We start from the raw sequence: 25,687 nt of genomic DNA on the forward strand, positions 1-25,687 counted from the left end.
ACCACCAGGAATCTCAAAATAAAACGCATTCAGTGACATTGGGAAGCCAGGGAGATAAAGCAGTGCTGTTCCTGTTTCACCCTCAGTAATTGCTAACACACCCATAGTCATGCTGAGTGCCAGCCAAACAGCAAAAACACACACATAGGAAAAGCAAAGAACCCAATTCGTTTTGAGGCCCGTTTCTTATATAGGGGACATGGTCACTGAAGCTAATTTGTTATGTTATCAGACAGCCTCTTGGAAATGACTATTTATCAGTCTCACCCCTTTGGTATTCTCTTTTGATCCATGGAAGACGATAAATAAAATGTCCTCAACTGTTTAATGAACCCGGAGGGATTTTTCTCCTTAATTCATGTTGATTTTTTTTTAGTCTGAGTACAAAAACAGACCAAGAAAGAATTGCCTTCTAACCCTCAAAGTGAAAACAAGAAATCTTCCCACACTTAAGTATCTGTGGCGAATTCAGCACTGTCATCATCATTACCAAATAATACTCATCCATCTAACATATTATCACATCCATGGCATCTTATGAGGTGTCATGGAGAAGAATCAACCCTTGCTCAGAAGAGGCATTCGACCCAGGGTTAGATGACAGTGTAATCTATTTATAAAGGTGCATACTTGGGGGTAGATATTTCAACTCAATTGGATCAGGCATGTGCATTAAGTTCATGAAAGGGACAAGCATAGGAATTTAAAAGGATGCCAGGGATCTCATTTGTTGGGTAAAAAAATAAAGAAGGCTCTACTGCCACTGAAGAGTGGAAATAACATTATTTAAAAAGAGAGTGAACGGTTACCAGGAAGCTTTGCTTGTTTCAAGTGGATGCTATGTATAAGTGTGTGCCAAAGTTTGGAGTCGAAGCGGTCAAGGATTCTAATGGCCACAGTTTACCATTTTCATCAGTTTGGAAGGCAACTAAAAGTCTTTTTGTTTTTTGTTTTTGTTGTTGTTGCTGTTGTTGTTTTGCGGCAGGGTCTGACTCTGACATTCAGGCTGGAGCGTGGTGGTGCCATCATGGCTCACTGCAGCCTCGACCTCCTTCCTGGGCTTAAGTGATCTTCCCACCTCAGCATCCCAAGTAGGTGGGAATACGGGCACATGCCACCAGGCCTAGCTAGTTTTTGTACTTTTTGTAGAGACAGAATTTTGCCATGTTTCTCAGGCTGGTCTCAAACTCTTGTGTTCAAGCGATCTTTCCATCTCAGCCTCCCAAAGTGCTGGGATTTACAGGCGTAAGCCATTGTGCCTGGCCCCAAGTCATTGTATTTTAAAGAAGGGACAACATGATTGAAATGAGGACCAGTAAAGATCCAAATCTAGATAAGTAGAGCATTAAAATTTCAGACAGGCACTTTTAAAGCATTACCCTCACTGAGTCAAGTATAAACACTGAACAAATATATGTTCATTTTTTTCAAAAAATAGGCATATGAGGTACAACATTCCTGAGTCTTTACGCTCATCTCTAGTGACAAAGATTTGAGTAAGAAAAAGATAATAATTATTTAAAAACTAATAATGAATGTAAGCAAGTTAACCTAATATCACAATCAAAACTAGAACTTTTCAGGACTGGTAAAAAAGGATTAAGGGAAAGTATATTCCAGGCAATGAGGGCTTGGTTGGCTGAACTTGTGTCAGTTTTAAGATTAAAGCTCTTGGATTTCTAGAGGAAAAGAACTGTGAGCTTCAAGTAGGTATGTCTGAATTGAATTCTCATTGTTCTTTTGGACTCTGTCCAATATGGATAAGCCTTGGGATCTAGAAGAGGTTTCTACCCCGCCATGGTTATACATTGTACAATATGGTGAGAGGTAGGAGGGAATTTCCGCCTGAATTCAGCAGGTGATCACCTTTATCAACCTGGACTCTTTCAGCAACAACACCATGGGTAGAAATATGATGCAGCGATGAGACTCTGGGCTAGCCAGATGTTGGTGCTGTGACTAATGCTAGGCATCGGTTAGCTTTCCTTGGGAACACTGATTAATAAGGAAGTGAGCATGATGTTCCCTCTTCTCTTGGTACATCCTCTTCCAGTACTGCCCTCAGACCCAGGCAAGAAGGGTCCCTGTGGCAGCTCTGTTCTGGTCATAGCTCTTCCCACAATGTGAAGAGTTTATGGGGCCAAGTGAGCATGCCTACCCACAGCCTGTGTCACTTCATTCCTGTATCATGCTCCAGGTCCCTGGGATCTCAGAATTCCCTAAAAGGCTGATTGAAATCTGCTTCTAGCTTGGCTCTTCTTCCCTAGGTCCGGCCTCCTGAGCTCAGACTGCTTGTCAGTTTTCACACCTTTGGGTCTGTGCAAGCAGTGGCCAAGGGAAACTGTCTGTGAGGGGCATGGGCAGAGCTCAGATGTGTGGGCTGGGAGACACCACACATGGTGCATGGCCCCTTGCAGTGTGGACAGGGTAAGGGGCGCAGAGGGGAGGTGGATGATTTAGTTTTTCTGCACCGCCAGGTGCTGCCACAATCTAATCTGGAATCTGAGTAGTCTCAGAGCTCTAAATTGATCCTGACCTCTCAGGTCATCATGAAAGTATATTTGTCCATAGGGGACTAAAACATATTTAATGGCTTATTTGCTTGATGTAGAACTTGTCAGTAGTTAGACGTATGGTTTGTGGGCCTCCACTGGTACTCTTGTCTTGGCTCTGAAAATGTCAGGGCAAGCCTGTTCTCTTGTCTCCATCTATTCAAATCCCACCTTCTCTCTACCTATTCAGGTCCTGCTTCCTTCTCAGAGGCTTACAGCTGCACTGTCCAATATGGTACCTGTGAGCCTCATGTGGCTTTTGAGCACTTGAAATGTGGCTACTGTGTCAGAGGAACTGAAGCATATTCAGTTTATTTGATTTTATTTAAATTGATTTAAGTGTAAAAACTGAAGCAGTGTAACATTTTTTAAAATACTGATTACATATTGAAATCACAATAGTTCGGATATATTGGGTTCAATAAAATTAATTTTACTTTACAAAAAACATGGTTACTAGAAAGTTTTAAATGGTATTTGTGACTTATATCTCTATTGGACAGTGGTGGCTTTAGAAAGCAAGCTCATCTGTCACATGACCTCTGCATATAAATTTTGATACTAGGATGTATGTAATTTAACATTTCTTCTTTGTTTCCTTGGTGTTAGAACTGTGTTCCTAGAAAGACAGGACTTCATTGATGCGCCTCCCAGTGCTCAGTAGAGTTGAACTGTACCATTTAACAGTGCTCATTAAACTGTTACAAAGTTATTGAATGTTCAGAACAAAACAGGAATTGTTCAGTCTTTTGTATTCTAAATCAGACATACTCTGACTATGGGTTGAGATAGTAACTTGTTTCCAACCAAATCTAAAGGACAGTGCAAACCTTTGTATTTAACTAGTCCAAATCTTCTGAGTTTTATTAGAGCACCAATCTGTGTGAAATCTCCATCTGAATCCTTCTCTAACTAAAGGCCATGTCCTATTTGGAATGGATGCAAAGATGACTTCTCTTCCACTTCTCTAACATAAGAGACAGGGACTGAGTTGGCCGAGAGCAGCTCTGCTATGCACCTCTCCAAATCCCATTTGCTCATCTGGAAAACACAAGAGCTATGATGCAGAACAGCCTCTGGAATCCCTGCCAGCCCTGATGTTCTATGAGAATCTACTCAGGGATATCTCCCATGGCACAGCTTCTCTGGGGCTTGGTTAACTTGCCAGAGGCTCCTGTGATCTGACAACGCATATGTATCATGGAATTGGACCTGTCTATTTCTTTCTGGAGACCTTCTGGCAATTTCTGAAGCCTGCCCCGTTCAGTAAGAAGTTTCCAGAAAGTTGGCCTACTGCCCATGTTTCCTCAGAAATTGGGGGAGTGTGGAGCCAGGCAATTGTTTTTATACTTTGAGCTACTTACTTCCTTCCTGTACCCATTGAGGGACATAGGGAGTGCCATTTGTGTACCTTGGAGGTTTTTAAGATTTGCAGAGACCATCATATTTAAGGCTAAAAATTCTTAAATGCTATCAAAAAATAGCACATTAACTATTGTTAATAAAGCTCAGTTTCAGATGGCTATAGAGCCTTATTCCCCAAAAAGTCTAAATTACCTAAGTTGTGAAACAATTAACTTTTTGGTTAAAACAAAAACAAAACCAAAAACAATGTCATCATATTATATGCATTATAATTGGTTTCCTTGATTGGTATTGAACTGCTATGTACCAGACCCTGTGCTAGGTACTGAAGGGAATGAAAAAATGAGCATACAGATTCCCAATTCACAATCCAGTCTGGGAGGGAGACAAACACAAATAACTCTAAAAGAAAATTCGGGGAAATAACTCTTTAGGAGATCCAATGAGGTAGAATTCTATTCCTGAGAGCAAGGATGAAGGCACTCAAAGTTTGACAATTCTGTGGAATTAAAAAAAAAATCACTCAAGCTATAAATGCACTAAAAGCAAACAAGACTGAAGACAGAATGAAGTCACCAGGCTGTCTCTGGGTATAGGATGTGTGGCTTACCTGTGATATAAAAGCTTATGTTTCTTCCCACCGTCCCAACTTTATTGGAAGCTATGCAACTGTAGATTCCAGAAATTCTAGAGTCAGCCACAACCAAGGTGCTAGCCGTCTGCAAAAGAAAAGGAAACTTTAGCTAGCAATAGGACAAATAACTAATTGAACACCCCAAGCTACTTCTGAGGTTGAAATGATTCAGCTATTCCATTCATTCTGTAAAGAGAGTATTGCATAGCTGGTGGTTACTAGAAGGCTCTCCTCTTGCCGAGCCCCAACAAGAATGGAAAAATAACAGGAAAGCAGGTCCTCAGGAGACCGGGGCCTATGACATCCGACTCATATGAGGGTTTCAGGCTTATTTATCTCGTGCTGCTGGTCTAACAATTACAGACCTGAAGCTGAGATGTGGGACTGCACGTCCTACCCTACGAGGTGGTCAGTCCCACATCAATGAGAGGAACAGGTGAGGCTGAGGCCTTCCCTTTTGTTTGGGTGACCTGAGAGCATGGATGCCAGTTGTGACAGGAGCTTTCTCTGCTATTTGGTTCTATAACAAGAATGTTAAGTGAGCAAGTATAGAAGAGAATGTTTGGTTGAAACTTTATTTTTTCTTTAAGAAATGGGGTCTTGCTATGTTGCCCAGGCTGGTCTTGAACTTCTGGGCTCAAGCAGTTTTCCCGCCTTAGTCTCCCAAGTAGCTGGGACAACAAGCACATGTCACTGCACCTGGCTTGAAACATTTTTTTATATGCTCAAATAATGTGGCGTGCAACAATGGATGGTCCTGAAGGAGGCCGTGTGTGTGTGTGTGTGTGTAAATTACCTAATTTCTCAGTTGTCTCTATTCCTAATCTAGAAGATGAAAAATTAAACTATGAATTAATCGGCCGGGCGCGGTGGCTCACTCCTGTAATCCTAGCACTTTGGGAGGCCAAGGCGGGCGGATCATGAGGTCAGGAGATCAAGACCATCCTGGCTATCACGGTGAAACCCTGTCTCTACCAAAACATAAAAAAAATTAGCCAGGCAAGGTGGCGGGCGCCTATAGTCCCAGTTACTCAGGAGGCTGAGGCAGGAGAATGGCATGAACCCAGGAGGCGGAGCTTGCAGTGAGCCAAGATTGCGCCACTGCACTCCAGCCTGGGCGACAGAGTGAGACTCCGTCTCAAAAAAAAAAAAAAATTATGAGTTAATACAATAATATTGTTCCACTAGACTTTAGTGCTGTTATTTGACAACTTAGTCCCTAAAGAAACATTAGCAGTCAAAATTGCATGAACTTGAAAGCACTTTTCAAACTGTGAGGTCTAAAAAGTAATGAAACAAAATAATGAAACAAAATTTTAGACAACTTAAAGACTTGCAGTCTTCCAAAGAAAAAAGTTGGCAATATGAAACAAATTGTTAAACATTCTTAAATTTAACCCAAGCTTGCATTAAAAAGTAGTGTATAATCTACATGAAAAAAATAAGAAAACTAGTTAGTTTCTCATACTTAAAATTACAGAAAGGAAAAGTTGGTCCAGTTACTTATAAATCTTTGCAGCCTGTCTCCTAGGACAAAAATAACTGGTTATGGGCTTCGAAATTGCAGAGGCTGTGCTAATGCTTCCAGACTAACGGAGTGTCCTAGCTGAAGTATAATGACCAAGTGACTTACAGGCTAAAGCAATGTAAGGCTGAAATGTGACAGCTGACTTTCCAAGGTGGTGGACATACTCTACAAGTGGTTTGGCTGTAGGAGAGAGTCCTAACATTTTCTGAGTTTCTAAGTAATGTGCTAGGCACTATAGTTGTGTTCTCTTATTCCATCTAATAAATTAAGGTATTTCTGTCTTTAATCTACAGATCAGGAAGACTTAAAAACATGTTCCTAATGTTTTCAGCCAGCAAATTCATTGGTCCAAATTCTCTACAATTTTCACTGTGGTATGGTGAGTAGTACACAGTGCTTTCTCTTCTGTTTGATGGAAGGATCTGCTTAATTACACCTACCCATATATTTCTCTGTGTATTATTGAAATTATTGATAATGAAAGTGTCTGCAATATGTGGCAGACAATTTAGCAGACATTTATTGAGTGATTATCAAGGCATTGCCCAGATGTTGTAAGGGAGACAGAGATGAATATGACACAATCCCTCCCCTTAACACTATCATTCTTTAAGGTGATAGAAAGGAATTTCCCTCCTTGAAGATCATACAAAAATTATTCTCTCTTTTGCAAGGAAAGCTCATACGAAGGCAAATAACCCACAGAAAAGAGTATGAAAGAGAGCTCAGGTGTCCCTTTCTTATTTTGACGATGAATCTTTGTAAGAGGTGGGACATAAAAAATTCTGAATAGCCATTTCCTTGTAATTGTTGTTCCCACCAGTTTAGAGTCATGGAAGGAAATGGAAGTAGTTCGAAGAGAAGCTTGTAGGTGGCAACATGAGAAAACTGTTAGCTTAGATGCTTCAAAGCAGTTTGCAAAAACTTCAGAAACAAGGAGCTCAGATGAAGCCTTCTTAAGCTGGGGTGTCAGCTCCAGCACTGTTTTTCTTATGAACTTAGTTCTCAAGTGTTTATCCTAATGGGCCTCAGGAGAAACTTACTTAGATTCTCAGATTAATCGTCGCTCAGTAAGTAAGTGAAAAACCCATTTCTGTTGGCTTGAGAGTGTTTGAAATTATAGACAACATTTACCTGCCTCTATGAGTTGTGTTTGGGTTTTTATTTAAAAGATTTTGATTTCATTGAACTTAGAGCAACTGAGAACAAGAACTGGGTTTTGTGGCAAGGGAAAATCAATTCAGATGTATACATTTGCCACGTTTAAGACCTGTGCAGGTAACCTGGGAACGGCTGTGGCCATTTTACAAGTCTCAACAAACAGTCAAATAGGTCTAAATTTATGTATAATCAGAGAATAAAATTGAGGTGCTCCGAAGTGAAATGAATCCAGGTCACAAGATGGAGACAGAAATGTATTTGAATTTTTCTCACTTTGTGTGAGAAATGACACCTTCCAAAACAAGACATATTACTCGTAGTCAAGCCTGCCCCAGAAATCATGTCTACAGAGCTTCTATTAAAATAGAAGCAGAAAACAACGTTGATGGGAGTTTACATTATTTCTTTGTTTCTGCATACCTTTATGTATCCCTTACAATGCACCAGGCAGCATGCAAGGCACTTTACAGGAATTGTCTCATTTAATCCTCCCTAAAACCCTGTGAGATGGGTATATTATGCTATTCTACAGGTAAGACAACTGAGGTTCCGAGAGATTAAATGATTCACCCAAAGATATAAAGGACCACAGACAGGCCTGGGCAGAATTTATGCTCAGGTGTGTCTGCCTCCAGTGCCTATGCTCTTAATCTCTATACCAAATTGCTTCTCGTCTTGAGACTCTTTAAATTGAATAACACAGATCAATTGGCAAAGTTCTGTCTACACCTTGGATTGAATTTTTCCTTGAGAATACTTCCTTTAATCAGCAGAGATGGGTAACATAAATTAAATACTACTACTATTTACAGAAATACTAGTTTGCTTCTTTGATGACATTTTACATAAGCGGCAAGCTGCTTTTCAACTGTTGTGTTGTTATGTGGTTTGAAAATATATTTGATAAGTACAATGGTTATCATTAAAGAAGAAAAGTTAAAAATAAGATGAAACATATTCTATGATCAGTTTTACTAAAATTTATCTCATTTCTAGAGTACTTCTCTTTCAGAGGATATATTTTTAAATTATAAATTCAAACATTTTCTCTTTACAAATAAAATTGTTTGACAATTAAAGTTTAAACTTTATAGGGTCAGAGAAAGGAGCTCAAGTGTGAATTGTAGCTCAGTGTAGTCTGGCTGGACTAGAAGGCAGCTTCGCATGGGACAGTGAGTTTCAATGTCTGAGTCTTCTGAATAAAGGAAAAAATCTCTTCCTCAGTGCTTACATCCAAATACTAGGGTGTCAAGGGAAAAAATGAAAATAGCATCACAATTGGGGCATGCAATATCAATTAAATACTTTCATAGAGAAAGTAACCAAGAATTTGAGTTGCATGTTTGAAATTATGATCATTTATTCTATAAGGTATGCCAAAATAAATTCTTAAGGATATTTACTTGTATTAGTTCTATAATTAGTTTTCATTTTCCGCAATTGAAAATAATTGAAGGAGGACTGAGGAAGAGAAAAAAGCAGAAGTGCTGAAATGAAATTAGGCTATCAGGCTGGATACGGCGGCTCAGGCCTGTAATCCCAGCACTTTGGAAGGCTGAGGCTGGCGGATCACCTGAGGTCGGGAGTTCAAGATCAGCCTGGCCAACATGGCGAAACCCTGTCTCTACTATAAATACAAAGATTAGCTGGGCCTGGTGTAGTCCCAGGCGCTTGTAGTCCCAGCTACTTGGGAGGCTGAGGCAGGAGAATCGCTTGAACATGGGAAGTGGGGGTTGCAATGAGCCGAGATCGTGCTAAAATAAATAAATAAATAAATAAATAAATAAATAAATAAAATTAGAATATCAAAGTTTATATTAGTCTTAACGGACTCATGCTTTCTACTTCTCATTTTTACTACATTTGCTTTTCGGGGTGCCTCCAGTTGCCTGGCCTGGCCCTCAAGGATTTACATGTTAGAGAGAGATCCTTCAAGCCCATTCTCTGGGCTCTTTGCTATGGCCCAGGAATGCTCATAAAACTATCAGCAAGTACTGTAAGTTTGGAGTTTTTCATGTTCCTTCCTTCCTTCCCTTTCATTAAGCATTAGTAATTTGTTACTACAATGTTGTTTGAACCTCACGGAATAGAATGGATGGGGTGATGTGTCATTCAACCTAATTCCAGCACTCGTTTTTTAAAAATCTATATATGGAACACTGATTTTAATCTCGGGATGTTTCTAATATAGCTTCCTTTCAAGTGTTTCACGGAGCAATAAAAGTAGATGTATAAAGGTCATGGAAGAATCTAAAATTAACACAGGGTGGCACATTTGAGCCAACTGATGGGAAAATAGAACGTGAGATTTAGAAAACATTGGGGTGTGTGTGGGAACTGAAACACAAGCTGTAATTCTGTGGTTGGGACTCTTGCTCCTGTCATGGATTTGTCTTATACAGGACACACTTCTCAAGGTACAGTCAGAAGGATTTCAATGGAAACATTGCTAACACATTAAAATGGTAATGATTCTCCAACCTTACAGAATTAATGCTGTGATAGTGTATTTCCTGTGTGTTTTTTCTAACACGGGGTTCCTTCTACTTCCTACTCCATATCTACAAACCTAACAGTTTGGCAACCCCATTTAGACAATATGAAAGTGCACATTTGCTATTAGCAACTCCAGTTGATGACTCACTTTTCACAAATCTGGGCCAAAACTCGCCAATAAGGAAACTAAATTTTATTGTCCTCTATACCCTTCCTTGAGTTAAACAAAAAAATGCAACAAAACAAAGAAAAAAAATCCAACAGGTGCTCCAGCGTGAGTGTGAGCGCTGCCCCACTGACCTGTGGAGTAGCATTGCTGGGCAGGCTACCATGTGACGGTGGATAAAGGGATCACCGCAGTCTAAGCTGGGACTTTAATTTACTTTCTAAAAATGTATACAAAACAAAAACAGTTTTAATTGTAAGGGAAAAAGCACTGCATATAACTCAGAAACAGCAAAACTTCCATTTTGTCACCATCATATGACAGATACATTTTTTTTCAAACCCACAAAAAGATACATTAGTAGATGCTAAAAGTAAAGTTACTAAATTCTCCTAAATTCAAGATATGAACTCAATAATTTATTTAAAGTCAGTTGTAATTGACTTTAGCAATTACAACTAATGGGATATGTACCATATATATTTATATATATTTATATATTATATATAATATATATATTTTATATATAATATATATTTATATACATATATATTTTTTATATATATATAGAGAGAGACTTTGTTTAGTATGAGTATTAAAAGTTTTTTCAGTGCAAACAATTGTTTAACAAAGTCTTCATTGTATATGATCACAATCAGTTGGGGGAATTGCATAAGGGTACATATGACATTCACTTGAATAAAGTAGTACTTGTATAGGACTTTCTCATGTTATGTTATGTTATGTTATGTTATGTTATGTTATGTTATGTTATGCTATGTTATGTTATGTTATTTATTTACTTTTTGAGACACAGTCTCACTCTGTCACGCAGGCTGGAGTGCAGTGGCACAATCTCGGCTCACTGTAACCTCCACTTCCCGGGTTCAAGCGATTCTTGTGCCTTAGCCTTCCGAGTAGCTGGGATTACAGGCGCCCACCACTATGCCCTGCTAATTTTTGTATTTCTAGTAGAGACGAGGTTTTGCCATATTGGCCAGGCTGGTCTTTAACTTCTGACCTCAGGTGATCCGCCTGCCTCGGCCTACCAAATTGTTGGGATTACAGGCATGAGCCACCACACCTGGACTTCATTATGTTATTTCATTTCACCCTCGTAACAGGAAACTAGCTAGGGCAAGTATCATTAGTTCTGTTTTTTTGGAGGAAAGAACTCAGGCTGAGAGAGGTGAGCTGGTTTGCATGTGGTTATACAGAGAGGAAGTGTCATAGTTTGACTCCAGGGCTCCTGATGGCAGGTTGGGTAGCACAAGTGCAGAGGTCTATATTTAAAATCTTCTGCATAACTATAAAATTACAAGACAATAAATTTGTTTTAAACCTTCATGGAGAAAATCAGGGAAGTTCTTTTATCATGGGCATGTTTTGATACTCCACTTCCACTGATTTTGATAGGTTTTACATTATATATGGAGTCAAGTTGCTACTTCATGGTTTGGGTTAGCCAGAAACTTCACCTAGCTTTCTCATTTTTCATTTTATTTCCTATTGTATATTTTTGTGGATAGGATATCAAAATAGCACTAGACGTTACCACTGAAATTAAGCTTATAAATTCTTGTGTTAATATCCAGCAGTTAACAGTATATCCTCCTGATACGCTCAGGAAAAAACAAAATGAATTGACATAACCAATGAATGGCATCTTGACATTTTTCTAGTACTTTGTGACAACTAATTTGCTGTCCACTGCTAATAAACTGAGGTAGTTTCCTTATTAAAAATATCTGAAGGCCGGATGTGGTGGCTCATGCCTGTAATCCCAGAACTTTGGGAGGCCAAGGCAGGCAGATCACAAGGTCAGGAGTTCTAGATTAGCCTGGCCAACATGGGGAAACCCTGTCTCCACTAGAAATACAAAACTTAGATGGCGTGTGCCTGTAATCCCAGCTACTTGGGAGGCTGAGGCACAAGAATCGCTTGAACCCTGAGAGGCAGAGGTTGCCGTGAACTGAGATTGGGCCACTGCACTCCAGCCTGGGCAACAGAGTGAGACTCTATCTCAAAAAAAAAAAAAAAAGAAAGAAAGAACAAATTAAACTTTCAAGTTTATATAACTTCTTCTAAGTATTTCATTAAACTGCTCTCTTATCAATAGCCACACATCACGGAATGTTTTAAAGTACTGCTTATTTCTGTTAGAGAAAAAGAGTTGTAAACCACCTACAGCTACTGCTGTAGTTATAAAAACTTCCTAAATGTTTAATAAGAGACTATTGGTGTTATTGTATAAGCTACTGCCACTCTGACTAATTTCTACATTGGCTTACTTGACTATAAGAGCATTAGGTTTTGGAAAGGAAAGACTTTGGTTTGAGTCTCTCATTTACACTTTTAAGCTGGCTTTGGGTTAATCATCTTATCATCTCTGTTTTCTTTATCTTTAAAATGGAGATAACCACGCTCATCTGCCAAAGAATGATGTTGACATTAGCATATGTCAAAAAGTTTCACTTAATGAAAATTATAGATGTTATTTGTTGTTATTGTTAAATCATACATGAGGAACGATGCCATCTACTTTGTCATTTTCAAGTGCAAAGGGTACGGCTGAATAGATAACATAAGCATATCCATACTCAAGCAGGCAGTGGAAACTGTATTAACAGTCTCTACTCCAAATCAAGATATATATGTGTAAACAGACATGTCAGCAAGGGGATACTTGATATGTTTTTTCTTTTTTTAAAGAATCACAGCTGGGCACGGAGACTCACACCTGTAATCCCAGCACTTTGGGAGGTCGAGGCAGGAGGATCACCTGAGGTCAGGAGTTCAAGACCAACCTGGCCAACATGGTGAAACCCTGTCTCTACTAAAAATACAAAAATTAGCCAGGCGTGATGACAGGTGCCTGTAATCCTAGCTACTTGGGAGGCTGAAACAGGAGAATCACTTGAACCCAGGAGGCAGAGGTTGCAGTGAGCCGAGATCATGCCATTGGACTCCAGCCTGGGTGACAGAGTGAGACTCCATCTCAAAAAAAAAAAAAAAGAAAAAGAAAAAAAGAATCACTATCCCTGTGCCAGACAATAGCAGATTTTTAAGTGTATTCTTTTCTAATTCAACAGGAAAAAGCCACTAGATCTGAGAACCACTGAGACTTTCCTAGCTCACAGGCTTGTTAGTTATTGCCAAGGTTCAGTGGGGGTGAGGGGAGTATAAAATGAACAGTGCGCTGATGAGGTCAAGGAATCTTGATAGGTTGTGTGTTTGCGCATCCCCCCCCACTTAAGCTTTGATCTTGCAAAGACAGAGGGAAATACATATTTCACAAAATAGAAACATTCAGTTTTAGCTCTAAGTCTTGTACTAGCTTTTGCTTACTGGGATCCCACTTTATGTACATCAGTGATTCCAATCCTCATCACATGCTGTAATCATCTGGGAAACTTTTACAAGCCCTAGGCTGCACTCCGGAGATTTGGATGTAGTAATAATTGGTAGAGTATTCTAATAGGCAGCCAGGATTGCGAACCACCAGTGTGGGCCAGTTTGACGTTCAAGCGGACAGTGCCATCTCTACCATTAGGAATGAGTACTCATTATGTTGGAACTGGCAGCTTGAGTAGTCTCTGTATGTATCTCCATAAAGACATAGTTCAGACATTGTCTTTCTTCTGTCTGAATTTTTGTTTGAACATTTGAATTACTCCTGGTTCCAAAAAACCTAGAATTGGGAGCTGACAGTGTATTTGTAGAATAAACATCCCAGTGCTCATTTTTACAAACGATACCTTATTCTTTCCTTCTATTATTGCCATGCGCTGAGTGATGCTCTCAATTCTGTTTCCTATGTTGCTGTCAGGATCCAGGATAAAGGACTCTTCATTATTGGAACAAAAGTCATACCTATTAAAAAAAAAAAAAGTTATCACAATGTGGCCTTACAGCATGGTTCAGTCAATGCGGACAGGTGAAATGAAAACTTGGTGTAAGTCCTCAGATAACAGAGTCACAAATTTTATGTGTGAGTCTTCTTTTCCTTAGGTTTTTTCCTATATTCATCCTCAAAACTTAAAAAATAGCAAATATATTTGGCTCATACTTGAAAAAAACTCCACACTAGTGTGTCACCATATATCCTTGTTCTAAATGTTAATATTAAGTAAAAATGCATAAATTTTAAAATTTAATAGCTAGATTTTAGTCTTTAGTGGAAGTAACATTCAAACACGGGAAAAATGAAGTTATGTTAATGAATAAAAACGTCAAGGAAATCATACCATTTTATATCTATAAAAAGCTGACTTTTAATCGGAATATGCAGTTGGATGGCTAATTTTTTCCAGGGCTAATTAAGTGCATATGGAAATAAACATCATGAAACAGTTATTAAATTCAGTCTATCTCTGCTCGAGTTTTGGGGAACTGTTCAAGCTCTCAGGCCTCAAGTGTTTAATTATAAAATAAAGGCGTTGATGTTATTTATCTCTGAGGTCCATGAATTCTCTCTCTCTGTTTTAAACATTTCACCATTTTGCATTCTGATTTTCTGGACTAGAATTTTTTTGAGCAGAAAACTTGCTGGTCTCTAATTTGTACATGTCTTGGGCAGATTCTGCAGATTTTTTAAACCAAGAGGAATTTTATTATTATTATTATTATTAGAGAGAGGGTCTCACTCTGTCACCTAGTCGAGTGTGTAGTGGTGCAATCATAGGTCACTGCAGCTTCGAACCTCTGGGTTCAAGCAATCCTGCCGCGTCAGCCTGTACCTGGGATTATAGGCTAAATGAAATTTTCAAGCTTCATTTCCAGAAAAAAATGAGTGGTTCGTCTTAAGTAGCCAAGAACAGGAATGACTTATGTGAGAGGAAAATGGGAAGCGCAAGTCAGTGAGAAAAAGGGAATGTAATCAGAAAAACGTTCTGCTACTACTCCTCTCTGGTCCTTGGGCTGAGAAGGAACTCCAGAGTGTTAAACTACCGCATCTGCCGGGGTACTTGCCCTGTAACGTCCTCCTGCAGAGTACTCACCACCTTTTAAGTGCTGACTTAATGGTTCTGAGTCCCCGCTGGGCCGACAGCTACAGGACAGGGGACAAATCAACGTATTCACTCTGTCCCCATAGCAGGGCAGGGCCCAAGCATGCCGTCAGCACCCCATAAACATTTGCACACATGCAGACAGGCACAGGTACCGGCATGTTGTTTTTGCTAAGAGTTTCTACTTGTTTTAATTGTTTGTCATTATCAAACATACCGAGAAATAGAGAGAAGAGGGTGATATATCCCCATATGCCTGTCACCCAGATTTCATAGTTGTCAAAATTTTGTCACATTGGCTTCATCTATCCCTTCTTTTTTTTCTTCTGTGTTTTTTTATTTATTTTTCAACTTTCTAGCCTGGCCAAATGAAGGATTTATGTATTTAAAACAAATCTCAGACATCTTGTCATTTTAGCCCTATGTATTTCAGTGGGTCTCTCTAAAAAATGAGCAGATTTTCCCAATATAACCACAACGCTACTTTTACACCTAAGAGCATTAGCAATAATTCCATGGTGGTGTTTGCACCTAAACCATGTATCAGATTTCCCCAAATGTTTTTAAAGATGTCTTTACAGTTAGATTACAAGATTTAAAATTTGAAAAGAATGAATAAAAGGTGACCATTCCTCAAGGAATTTCTGCAGTTTTTACCCAGTATCATCCTTATAATAATCATCAGGTAAAATAAATGAACATTTTAATGCTTATTGATAAGTAAACTGAGTCAAAGAGAAATTATACACTTTCTCCTTTATTAGAAACATTTTAATGACAAAGTTTAAAAGTCATTATATTAGAGTCACTTTGCCCTATTTTTTCTTTATCCATATTCTCCATTTTCTAGACTATAACATCCCCACCTTAATTTCGTGTTAGACTTGCTGTCTTTCAAACACTCATAGTACAGTACTTATATACATGAGTATATATAATGTGCACATATACATGTGTATATACCTAGATTAGACATGCGCATATGTACTTGGGATTGTGACATCAAACAGCTAAAGTTCTCTTGCATCTGGAAGACAAGTTTTCAGATTTTATTCCTTTTCTCCCAAAGCAAGGAAAAAGATCAGGGAGGCCTTAGTCAAAGATCTTAATTTCATACTCCTGGGCTTTAGGAAATGCAAAGAAATATGTTAGAGTAAAGCAAGCCTGGATGTTTCTCAAGGGAAACACAGTCTGCTATCTGAGTTCACTTGGGGCTGTTGACCTCTGACACCCCACACCTCCCCCATCCCACACCCATGACTCTGAGGGCAGTTACTAAGGGCACAAGCCTTAGTATGGAAACTATAGGCCAGACTTATTGCCAGCTCTTCTACATAAAAAGGACAGATTCTGTGGCTATTTTCTAATTTAGGGGCTGTTATTTTTCCCTCTTTGTAATTGGGGCTATAAAAATAGAATGTCATTTAGAAGCCTTACTATATAACAGCACTTGAAAAGAGATTTAGGGGAGGGGAATGTGCCTAAGCCTTAAGAATACATCAAGCTCTTAAGGAAGTAGATTGTGCCATGTTTGAAGATGCAAAGATAATCACTGTGCTGGGAACTGTCTTGAGGGGGGAGGAAGCCGAACAACAAGAGGAAAGCAGCGTTCACTCCTGATTTCGCACAGGAAGTCCACAGCACCTCCTGCCAAAGCGAGATAAGAAAGCTCCCATGCACTATTCTGGACAAGGCCACTGTTATCAGCCTCAGCTCGGCGCTGTCCTCTCTTTGCTCCAAGCCTTGGTCCCTTTCCTAATGAGCTATAGGGCTCCTACCTCCATTTGCATACAGCATGCCAAGTACAATGGCAGGGAGGTATTTATAACCCCTGAAAGAAAAACAAAAAAAATTATGGGCTAAGAGTGTACTCCATGTCATCTCTGCTGATTGCTCTGGACCTGAAACAACTTAGTTTCGGACTAGAGATTGATACAAATAAATTAAAAGAAAGCAGCCAATTCTGTTTCCAACACAAGGAGGTAGGGCCTCATGTGTGGTGTGTCAGCCTCCTACATTCCAAGTGGGAGCCGTCTGTGGAACTCCCCATCTGGTCTAAGTTACTAGTCTTCTTCTCTTGACACATTATGGGAAACCGCCACCCTCTATATATGCAGATGACACTACTGACCTACATGCTTTGGGCTGATTTTCTTGTAACGGTGATGAATTTGCCTTATTCCCACCACACTCAAAAATATTTGGCTTCTCTGTGACCAAAGACAGATGAAGGCAGTCTGGGGCCACAGAAAAAGGCAAAACCAACACAGAGGTCAAACCTACAATCTTTCTTTCTTCCTTTTTTTTTCCTTTCTGTCACCCAGGCTGGAGCGTGGTGGAACAATCTTGGTTCATTGCAGCCTTGACCTCCTGGTCTCAACTGGTCCTCCAACCTCAGCCTTCCGAGTAGCTGGGACTACATGTGTGTGCCATCATGCCAGGATAATTTTTGTGTTTTTAGTGGAGATGGAGTTTCACCATGCTGCCCAGGCTGATCTTGAACTCCTGGGCTCAAGCAATCTGCCTGCCTCAGCCTCCCGAGGTACTGGGATTACAGGTGTGAGCCAATGTGCCTGGTCAAACCTACAGTCTTGACAGTATGAGTGCTGGCAGAATTTGTACTCAGTTCTGGCTCATTTCAGAACCTGTGCACTTGACCCCAACACCATATGTAACATGATATCCATGTACTACCATCATATGACAAGAAATTATTATGCTTCAGTACTTCTTGGATATAGTAAGAAAAGACATCTCAAATATTCACTATACAAACACCATTACTACGTTGAGGAGTCCATGTCTTTATTTTTTTTTTTAGCTCCTTTTGCATAACATGGTCAGTCTCCTTCCAAAATTTGCTAAACATCTCTCATCTAACACAATCAAAATATGTTGAATGACCAGTGCATGCACAGTCTGCAATTACAGTTTATATTACAGTTTCTATGAGAGCTCACTTTGTCACCCTGCAGTTCCTAAATTCAAGACAGGTTCCATTCACCTTTTCAAATCCAACACTCACGAAACGTAATGCACAATGCACACCCAAAGGTACCCCTTTGTTCACCTGTGCTTTTTCTTAATTGCTGGTTTTTAACAATTCTTATTTTTAGATTTTCTTCATTCCTCCTGCCTTCCTCTCCCCTCCCCCTACTTAAAGCTCAGAGCCAGTACTTTCTTTCCTTAGGGGGATAGACTGTCACATCTGGTGGAATCAGAAGGGAAAGCCCAGCTGGGTGAGCGTTAGCTGTGATAGTGAGTACTTGGGTTTTCTTTGAAGTGGTTCTCTTGTGAGAAAATGATCAATTCTCTTGGAGTATTGGGTGGGATGGTTCAACACTTCATTTAGCCTTTCTAGAAACTGTCCATCTGTTTAGTGCCTGTTATGGTACCCAAGACTCCTGTAGCAATCCAGTATAAAATTCTCATTTAATAAATGATTTCCTGCCAGTTTAATAACCACATTGATTCTAGAAGGTCTGCTCTACAGCCTTAGTCTTAAGACACACAGATTTGTTTTTAAAAAGGATCCTCTTTCAATAAATGATATTAAGCTGGCATTCCAAATCTCTGTTGTGCTCATATCTGATTCTTGGCTGCTTGAAGGGAAACAGGTTTTGTGAGCTGCTACTATGTGCTACTAAAGCCTGGGCTAGAAGCAATACACATTTTGCCTCAATTAGTTCTCACAGTCACCCTATGAAGCAGGTATTATGATCCTTATTTCGTAAATCCTTTTATCCATAAGGAAACTGAGACTCTGAAAAATCAAATGCTTTGCTCAAGTTCACAGGGAAAGGAGCAGAATTAGGATCAGAACCTAGACTCTCCTCTTTTCACCATCCCAGAGCTCTGTCCATCATGTAGGGTGACTTCTGATCCCAAGAAACCTCCCCAAACCTTTCCCACCATGGGGAAACTCTGGCTCAGAGTCACCTGTTACAGAGGAAAACTCGGGGGGGGCCTCTAAATTCAAACCAGCACAAAGTCAGACACTAGCAAAATTAAATGTTTGTTTTTAAGAGGGAGAAAGAAGATGTACCTGTCTATTGGTGGACAAGGACAGGGGAAAGGGGCAGAAGACTACTTTATAGTTACATTTTTGGCATAAATTCTAGTTTGTTTTGGTCATAAACATGCTTTGATGGTGAAATTATAGGAACTCTTTGCCTTCTACTGGCTGATACATTTTATCATTAAAAAAAAATCTGGCCAGGCGTGGTGACTCACACCTGTAAAGCACTTTGGGAGGCTGAGGTGGGTGGATCACCTGAGATTGGGAGTTCGGGACCAACCTGACCAACATGGAGAAACCCTCTCTCTACTAAAAATACAAAAATTAGCCAGGCATGGTGGCCTGTAATCCAGCTACTGGGGAGGCAGAGGCAGGAGAATAGCTTGAACCTGGGAGGCGGAGTTTGTGGTGAGCCGAGATCGCACCATTGCATTCTAGCTTGGTCAACAAGAGAGAAACTCCGTCTCAAAAAAAATAAAAAATAAAAAATCTTACAACAAAATAAAACCATCCAATATTTATCACAATTTTTTTCTCTCCTTGGTAACTTATTTTTGTCTGCATGATCAAGGAGCATGTTCTGGGATGAAGCTGGCCTGTTTTATTATAAACTCCAATACTAGAATGAGTGCCCCGGGGACAGGGGTGTGGGTGAGTGGTGATTTGAGTACCCAACACCCAGTGGTTGCTTATTTGAGACAGAACCATTGTCTGGGAATGAATGTTTATATAAATGTATAATGAAAGCACATTTAATTTGGCAACAAAAGGGGTCTAGAAAGTTCTACGAAGTCTCAAGACAGTAATCTCCCTCTCTTTTTTTTTTTTTTGGATGATGAAATCTGAGGACTTGTGTGAACTCTGCTTATCTGTTTAATGAGATTTTACTGCACGTGCTAACTGTGATTAGAATCTGTTTGTAAAGAATATTGAATCATTTCAAGCTAGGAAACAAAAGGATAGAGGAGTAATGAAAAGCAAATTGAAGCTGTAAAATGTCTTTTAAAAAAATAGGAAGGAAAAAAAAAAGCTCATCTGGAACCCTGCCAGAGGGCACGACCAGGGCTGGCCTCCATTATGGCGGCCATCCTGTAGCAGGGCCTGATGTAAACATTCTTCTGCTACTGTGGGTGTGTGTCAAAACATTAGTGATTGTGTGTCTGAGCCATCAGATTAACAGAATCTGCAAACACTATCTTTTCCCCTCCTCTCTCTCTCTCTCTCTCTCCCCCTCTCTCCCTCTCTCTCTTTCTTTCTTTTTTGAGACAATGTCTCAGTGTGTCCCCCAGGCTGGAGTGCAGTGGTACCATCCTGGCTCACTACAACCTCCGCCTCCCAGGTTCAAGAGATTCTTCTGCCTCAGCCTCCAGAGTAGCTGGGATTACAGGCGTGTGCCACCACGTCTGGCTAATTTTGGTATTTTTAGTAGAGATAGGGTTTTGCCGTCTTGAGGCTGGTCTCGAACTCCTGACCTCAAGTGATCCACCCACCTCGGCCTCCCAAAGTGCTGGGATTACAGGCGAGAGCCACCGCAGCCAGCCACGTTCTCTTACAACAGATGAAACAATATAGGAGAGCGGATGCTGGCAGAAAAAGGCGTAGCATTGGAAGGAGTGTTTAGACAGAATGGTTCCTGCTCCTCTTGCTCCAGGAAAAGGGCCTGGGCCTTCAGGGTGGTCACAGGGTCAGGCTGAGGGGATCCTGGAGGAGTGACTTTCTTGTGCAGTGAGAGACCTTGTGACGCCTTGGAGCCCATACTGAAAATTACTTCTTGCCTCAATGGAGAAGGGGGAGTGGAGAAGAGTTTCGGGGGTTGTGGACTTCGGATCGGCTCCCTGGACAATGGTGGAGGGGATCCAGCGTCCTGGGCCACCTCTGTTTAGATAAGAGCTTTTCCGTGAGCGTCTTGGCTCACGCTGCTTCCTGCTCTCGAGGGCCCTGTGGTCCATTCACACTCAGAACATGGCCCTTCTTCCCAGCCTCTGCTTTTCCTTCCTCCTTGCTCCTTCTGCTGGCTTCTAGAGTGAGTGCCAGCAATCTCCCCGCCCCCTCCCAAGCCAGACACTCTCTCCCTCCCAGCTCCCCGCTCTCCTTCACACAGTCCAGGGCCAGGGGATCCTCACGGGCCTGCACCTGGGTAACTGAGAGGCTAAAAGAGTGGGTGCTTACTTGGCTACACCCAGATAGGGGCCTCACAGAGGACACCTGTTTTGTTCATTCACTTTTCTTCTTACTGAAAGAATAGTCGGTGAGGAAGTGTGATTTGAGAAATAAGAAATCTTTAAGAAAAAATTAGGAGCGCCTACAAAAAATATCCTTTAACACATTCAAGAAGGAGGCTTAAAATAGTAGCTGCAGTTACTCAGTGGAGAATATTTTAAGCTATTATTATATTTTGTTCTCACGAAAAGGAAGAGAACAACTTACTTCTTATTTAGTGGTCAATACTGAAACATCCAGAAAGCTTTTGGGAGTGGAGGTAGGGAATCACAGGTTAGCATAAGGAACATAGATTTTAGAGCTAGTCAGACCTGAGTTGAAATCATGGTTTTATAACATTCCAGTTATGTAACTCTGGATGTCAAAAACCTGACTACAAGAATCGTAGTCACAGAAGATTGCTCGGAGAACTTAGCAGTCTTGTTGATTTCTTGTATCATTCTAAAATTTTGTCCTTAGATCACACCAGCCCACAAAATCACTTTTAATAAATTGTGCTTTGGCGCTATGGCATTGGCCAACATTGAGGGATGTTAGTTACCAGACCTGACACTCACTGTGGAAGAAGTGTGGTCAGGGAGTTTGCCTACTATTAGTGTCCCACAGCACATGAGAGAAGAAATCACTTCTCTTGGATCTCAGTTCTCTGAAAGGTATCTTATGAGCCCGTTAATCTTGCAAATGTTTGTTTCACTTCTCTTTCTTGCTCTTGACAACTGGAAAGTAAAGCCTGTGGGCCGTACCTCCATACTGGTCTCACCCATTTTTTCACTTCACCAAGGCTGCTTAGTTATGTATTGTCCTTTTTGCGAACTACCTCAAATTCTTTGGGAATGGATGTGTTCTTAGCATAACCAACTCAAACAAGCAACCCCAAGCTACCATGTTTTACTAGTTTTATTATAGGCACTAAAAACGCACACATAAGGGAAATAATTTAAATAAAGAATTGAAAGAAGATTGGTTTGACATCAGCAAATATTAGGGCGATACTAAATGTGTAACACGCTTAGCACAGTGCCTGGCACACAGGAAACAAATCATTAATGTTAGTTGTCAGTTTATTATCTGATTTCATCGAGAGCTACTTACATACACACCGGGACTATGTTTTATTCATCATTATAGCTTTGGTGCCTGGCCCAATCACCTGGGAAGTAGTGGGTGAGCAACACTTGTCTTTTGCTCAGTTAACTCCCTGATGAGAAGAGTGGATCCTGCCAAAGAATGGCCAGATGAGATGTGGACCCAACCTCACATCAGATGTCAACCCTACCTCAGATCAGATGTCAATCCTGCCATCTACACTTATCTCAAGTGTGCTGAAAAAGGGGCTCTAGAGACTGTCAAATGACCTCACATGCACACCTGACCTAAGCACGATGTCACCACCATCAGCACCTCTCCATTCGCAATGATGAATATTAATGGATACATGGGATCTGCCAGGGCCCTGACTAACCTCAGCACAGCAGTGTCAGCACCTGACAAACTGATAGTCATGGACAGTTTCAACTCAGGCAAGGATGCTGACATGCAAAGCAGTGTCATCAAGTCTAATGGCAAATAGGAAACTGACTGGCAATGGCCTCCTCTTCTTGCCTATCTTCAAAGATAGGCAAAAATATTGGCTTGTCAATAATACCACCATTTTTGCCAGGCATGGTGGCTCACACCTGTAATCCCAGCACTTTGGGAGGCCAAAGCGGGTGGACCACCTGAGGTCGGGAGTTTAAGACCAGCCTGACCAACATGAAGAAACCCTGTCTCTACTGAAAAAAAAAAAAAAATTAACCGGGTGTGGTGGCACATGCCTGTAATCCCGGCTACCTGGGAGGCTGAGGCAGGAGAATTGCTTGAACCCGGGAGGCGGAGGTTGCAGTGAGCCAAGATTGCGCCATTGCACTGCAGCCTGGGCAACGAGCGAAACTCTGTCTCAAAAATAATAATAATAACAGCACCATTTTATTCAACTGAAACAGAATTTGCTCGCTCTTATTTCGTGTAAGATGTAAAATCACACCCCCTGCAAGAAGCAGATGATTTAATTCCTTCTGTTATTTAGAAACATATATGTTTATTGAAGAGACAAGTCAAATTCATGGAAAAATATCAGAATACAATTGAGCACAGGCAAGTAAAATGACAAGAGCCCATATACTACTATAGGCTGAACAAGACTTTAGTGATTGACCATTTGAATAGCTGAGGGAGAATTCACCAACGAGAGTAGCTCCTTGGATACTGTAACTCCTTTGATTTCCTAAATAATCTGAAACAGCCACCATTTCTGGTCCCATTCTGATTTCTTTGGAATAAACAGTCAGAGGACCTGTCCCAAGATGTAAATATATTTCCTGGGAGAACATTAACCTAATAGCATGGATCATCTTGTCAGAACATTAGTGTGTATATGATGCCACTTCAGAGGGAAGTGGCTTTGCAGTGGGCAGCCCTAGGGCTGCCTAAAAGTACTAGAAGTACCAGGTACTTTTCAGCAAACAAACTTAGCACTTGCAATGTGCCAGCCACTGTGCTAAGTACTTCACATCTATGATCACATTTAACTCCTCAAACAACCTTATGATGTCAGTACTGTTAACTCCATTTGTAGATGAGGAAACCCAGACTCAGAGAGGTGATTTATTTTGCCCAGAATCATACAGCCAGTGGATGCCAGTAGGTGGCAGAGCCAGGATTCAGGCAACAGAGCCCACGTCCTTAAACTCTAAACTATGTTGCATCTCTTGATGTCACCATACCGGTTTTCAGGATTGTGAGCTTTTGATGTCACCATACCGGTTTTCAGGATCATGAGCTTTTGACTAAAAATGACTCATTTTAATGTCTAAGTAGTTGTGACACAACCAATCCTGGTAGTGACAAATGATATGCTTTCAACTGCCTGGTTGATGTCATGCTGGCAGGCTGCTCACTTACAGGCTCTTTGACATGTTAACCAGGACTAGTGTCCTAATAAGATACTCAAACTCTCTACCTGATCTGGAAAATGGTAATAATTCTAGTATTTGTCTTAGAGAAGTTCTGTGATAATTCAATGAGATGATGCATATAAAACACATATCCAGCACTTAACATCCCATAGGTAAATGCTTAATAACTTAGCTATAAAGAAAATAAAAGTAGAAACCCCAGGCTATACAGCCTCTGTCAGCCACCATCTTCTATTATATCTAGATGGTCTTTAAATACCAATTTTTGTTTTCCTCACGCTACTTGTTCAAGGACTTTTTTCACACTCACAAGGGCTGATTTGTCAATAAGGTGATCAGTGATCATCTTAAGTAATTTTCAATGATGATAACAAGGCAAATGGAACATTAAAGACCTTATAAATTGAATAATATGCACCCATGTAATGTTTTTTAAAAGGGTGAGTGAAAACCCAAGCCTTTGATTTTCAGGCATGGAGGGTAGAGTTTCTGAAATACAGTGCGCATACCGCAGGTTGATGGAGTGCCACAGGTAGAAGACCACCAATAATGAGTCTGTGGAAGCCCATCAGCCTGGAAGGAGGGACAAAGTAGGTTTCTGGCCAATAGTTAGCAGAACATCCAGGCACTAGCCAGGTAGTGACTGCCTGGCTCAACCATTCAGCCTCCATTGAAAAAGTTTCACATCAGGTCCAAAATTACTTTTCCAATTTTGGTTTTTATTTTTTCTCAACCCAAATCTGATGAACCAATCACATTAATCTCTGGCAAGTTCTTTTCAACTTTCCAACCTGTTTGTATGCCTGTGTCACTGCATCACAACTTTGTCCCTCTCCCCTTCCATTTAACTTTCCAAGACCTACCCATCCTCTTTAGGGCCCAGATCCCACCTCCTCCTTGGTGCTGCCTCTAAACTGCAGCACTCACCATCTACCACTCATGGTTGACTCGTTTGGCCAGATTATAAGCACCTCCCATGGAGACTCCATTCAGTGTTATGGTGGAAATAATAGTAAACAGGAATCAGAGAAATGCATCTAGTCCCAAGCTTGCCATTAACTAGCTGTGAAATGAGATAACTATTTATCTTTGAGCCACAATTTCTCACCTATAAAACAATCTCTTTTTAAAAATTAAATCTTTAACATTCCTTAATTTCTTTTTTTTCTTTTGAGATGGGGGTCTTGCTATGTTGCCCAGGACTCTTGGGTTCAAGCAGTCCTCCCGCATAGCTGGGATTACAAGAGCACGCCACTGTGCCTGGCTCAAATTCTTCAATTCTGAGTGAATTAATCATTTGCAGTGACTAGGTCAAGGCATGCCGAGGCTGAAATTAGCAGCCTCCATGTCCCCATTTCATTCCCTCATCAACTGTAAACCCTAATGTTTTCTCCTTCATTTTCTTTTGACCCCTCCTTTTCATTGCCTTTAATTGCTCTCCTGCCTAAATAGCCATGAGCTTTGTGAGGCCCACTGAGGGCTGAGCGCTTGCTGAATCCTAATCCAGAACATTAATTCCGAACAATAAATGAGAGAATGGGGCTTCCCTGCCCTGCAAGAGATCAAATACCACTGGATGGTGCG

The 25,687-nt window shown here is 40.6% G+C and overlaps 1 protein-coding gene across 1 annotated transcript in view; it reads right to left on the reverse strand.

The window, feature by feature from the left end:
• FLT1 (fms related receptor tyrosine kinase 1) overlaps nt 1–25,687 on the reverse strand; it is a 192,440-nt gene that overhangs the window by 90,453 nt on the left and 76,300 nt on the right. The window contains exons 11-12 of the mRNA XM_050766818.1: nt 13,661–13,775; nt 4,528–4,636 (exon numbers count right to left, since the gene is read on the reverse strand). Of these exons, the coding sequence (XP_050622775.1) occupies nt 4,528–4,636; nt 13,661–13,775 (224 nt within the window). The remainder of the gene's footprint in view (nt 1–4,527; nt 4,637–13,660; nt 13,776–25,687) is intronic.

The sequence above is a fragment of the Macaca thibetana genome, chromosome 17 (assembly GCF_024542745.1).
Source record: "Macaca thibetana thibetana isolate TM-01 chromosome 17, ASM2454274v1, whole genome shotgun sequence".
Taxonomy (NCBI): Eukaryota; Metazoa; Chordata; class Mammalia; order Primates; family Cercopithecidae; genus Macaca; species Macaca thibetana.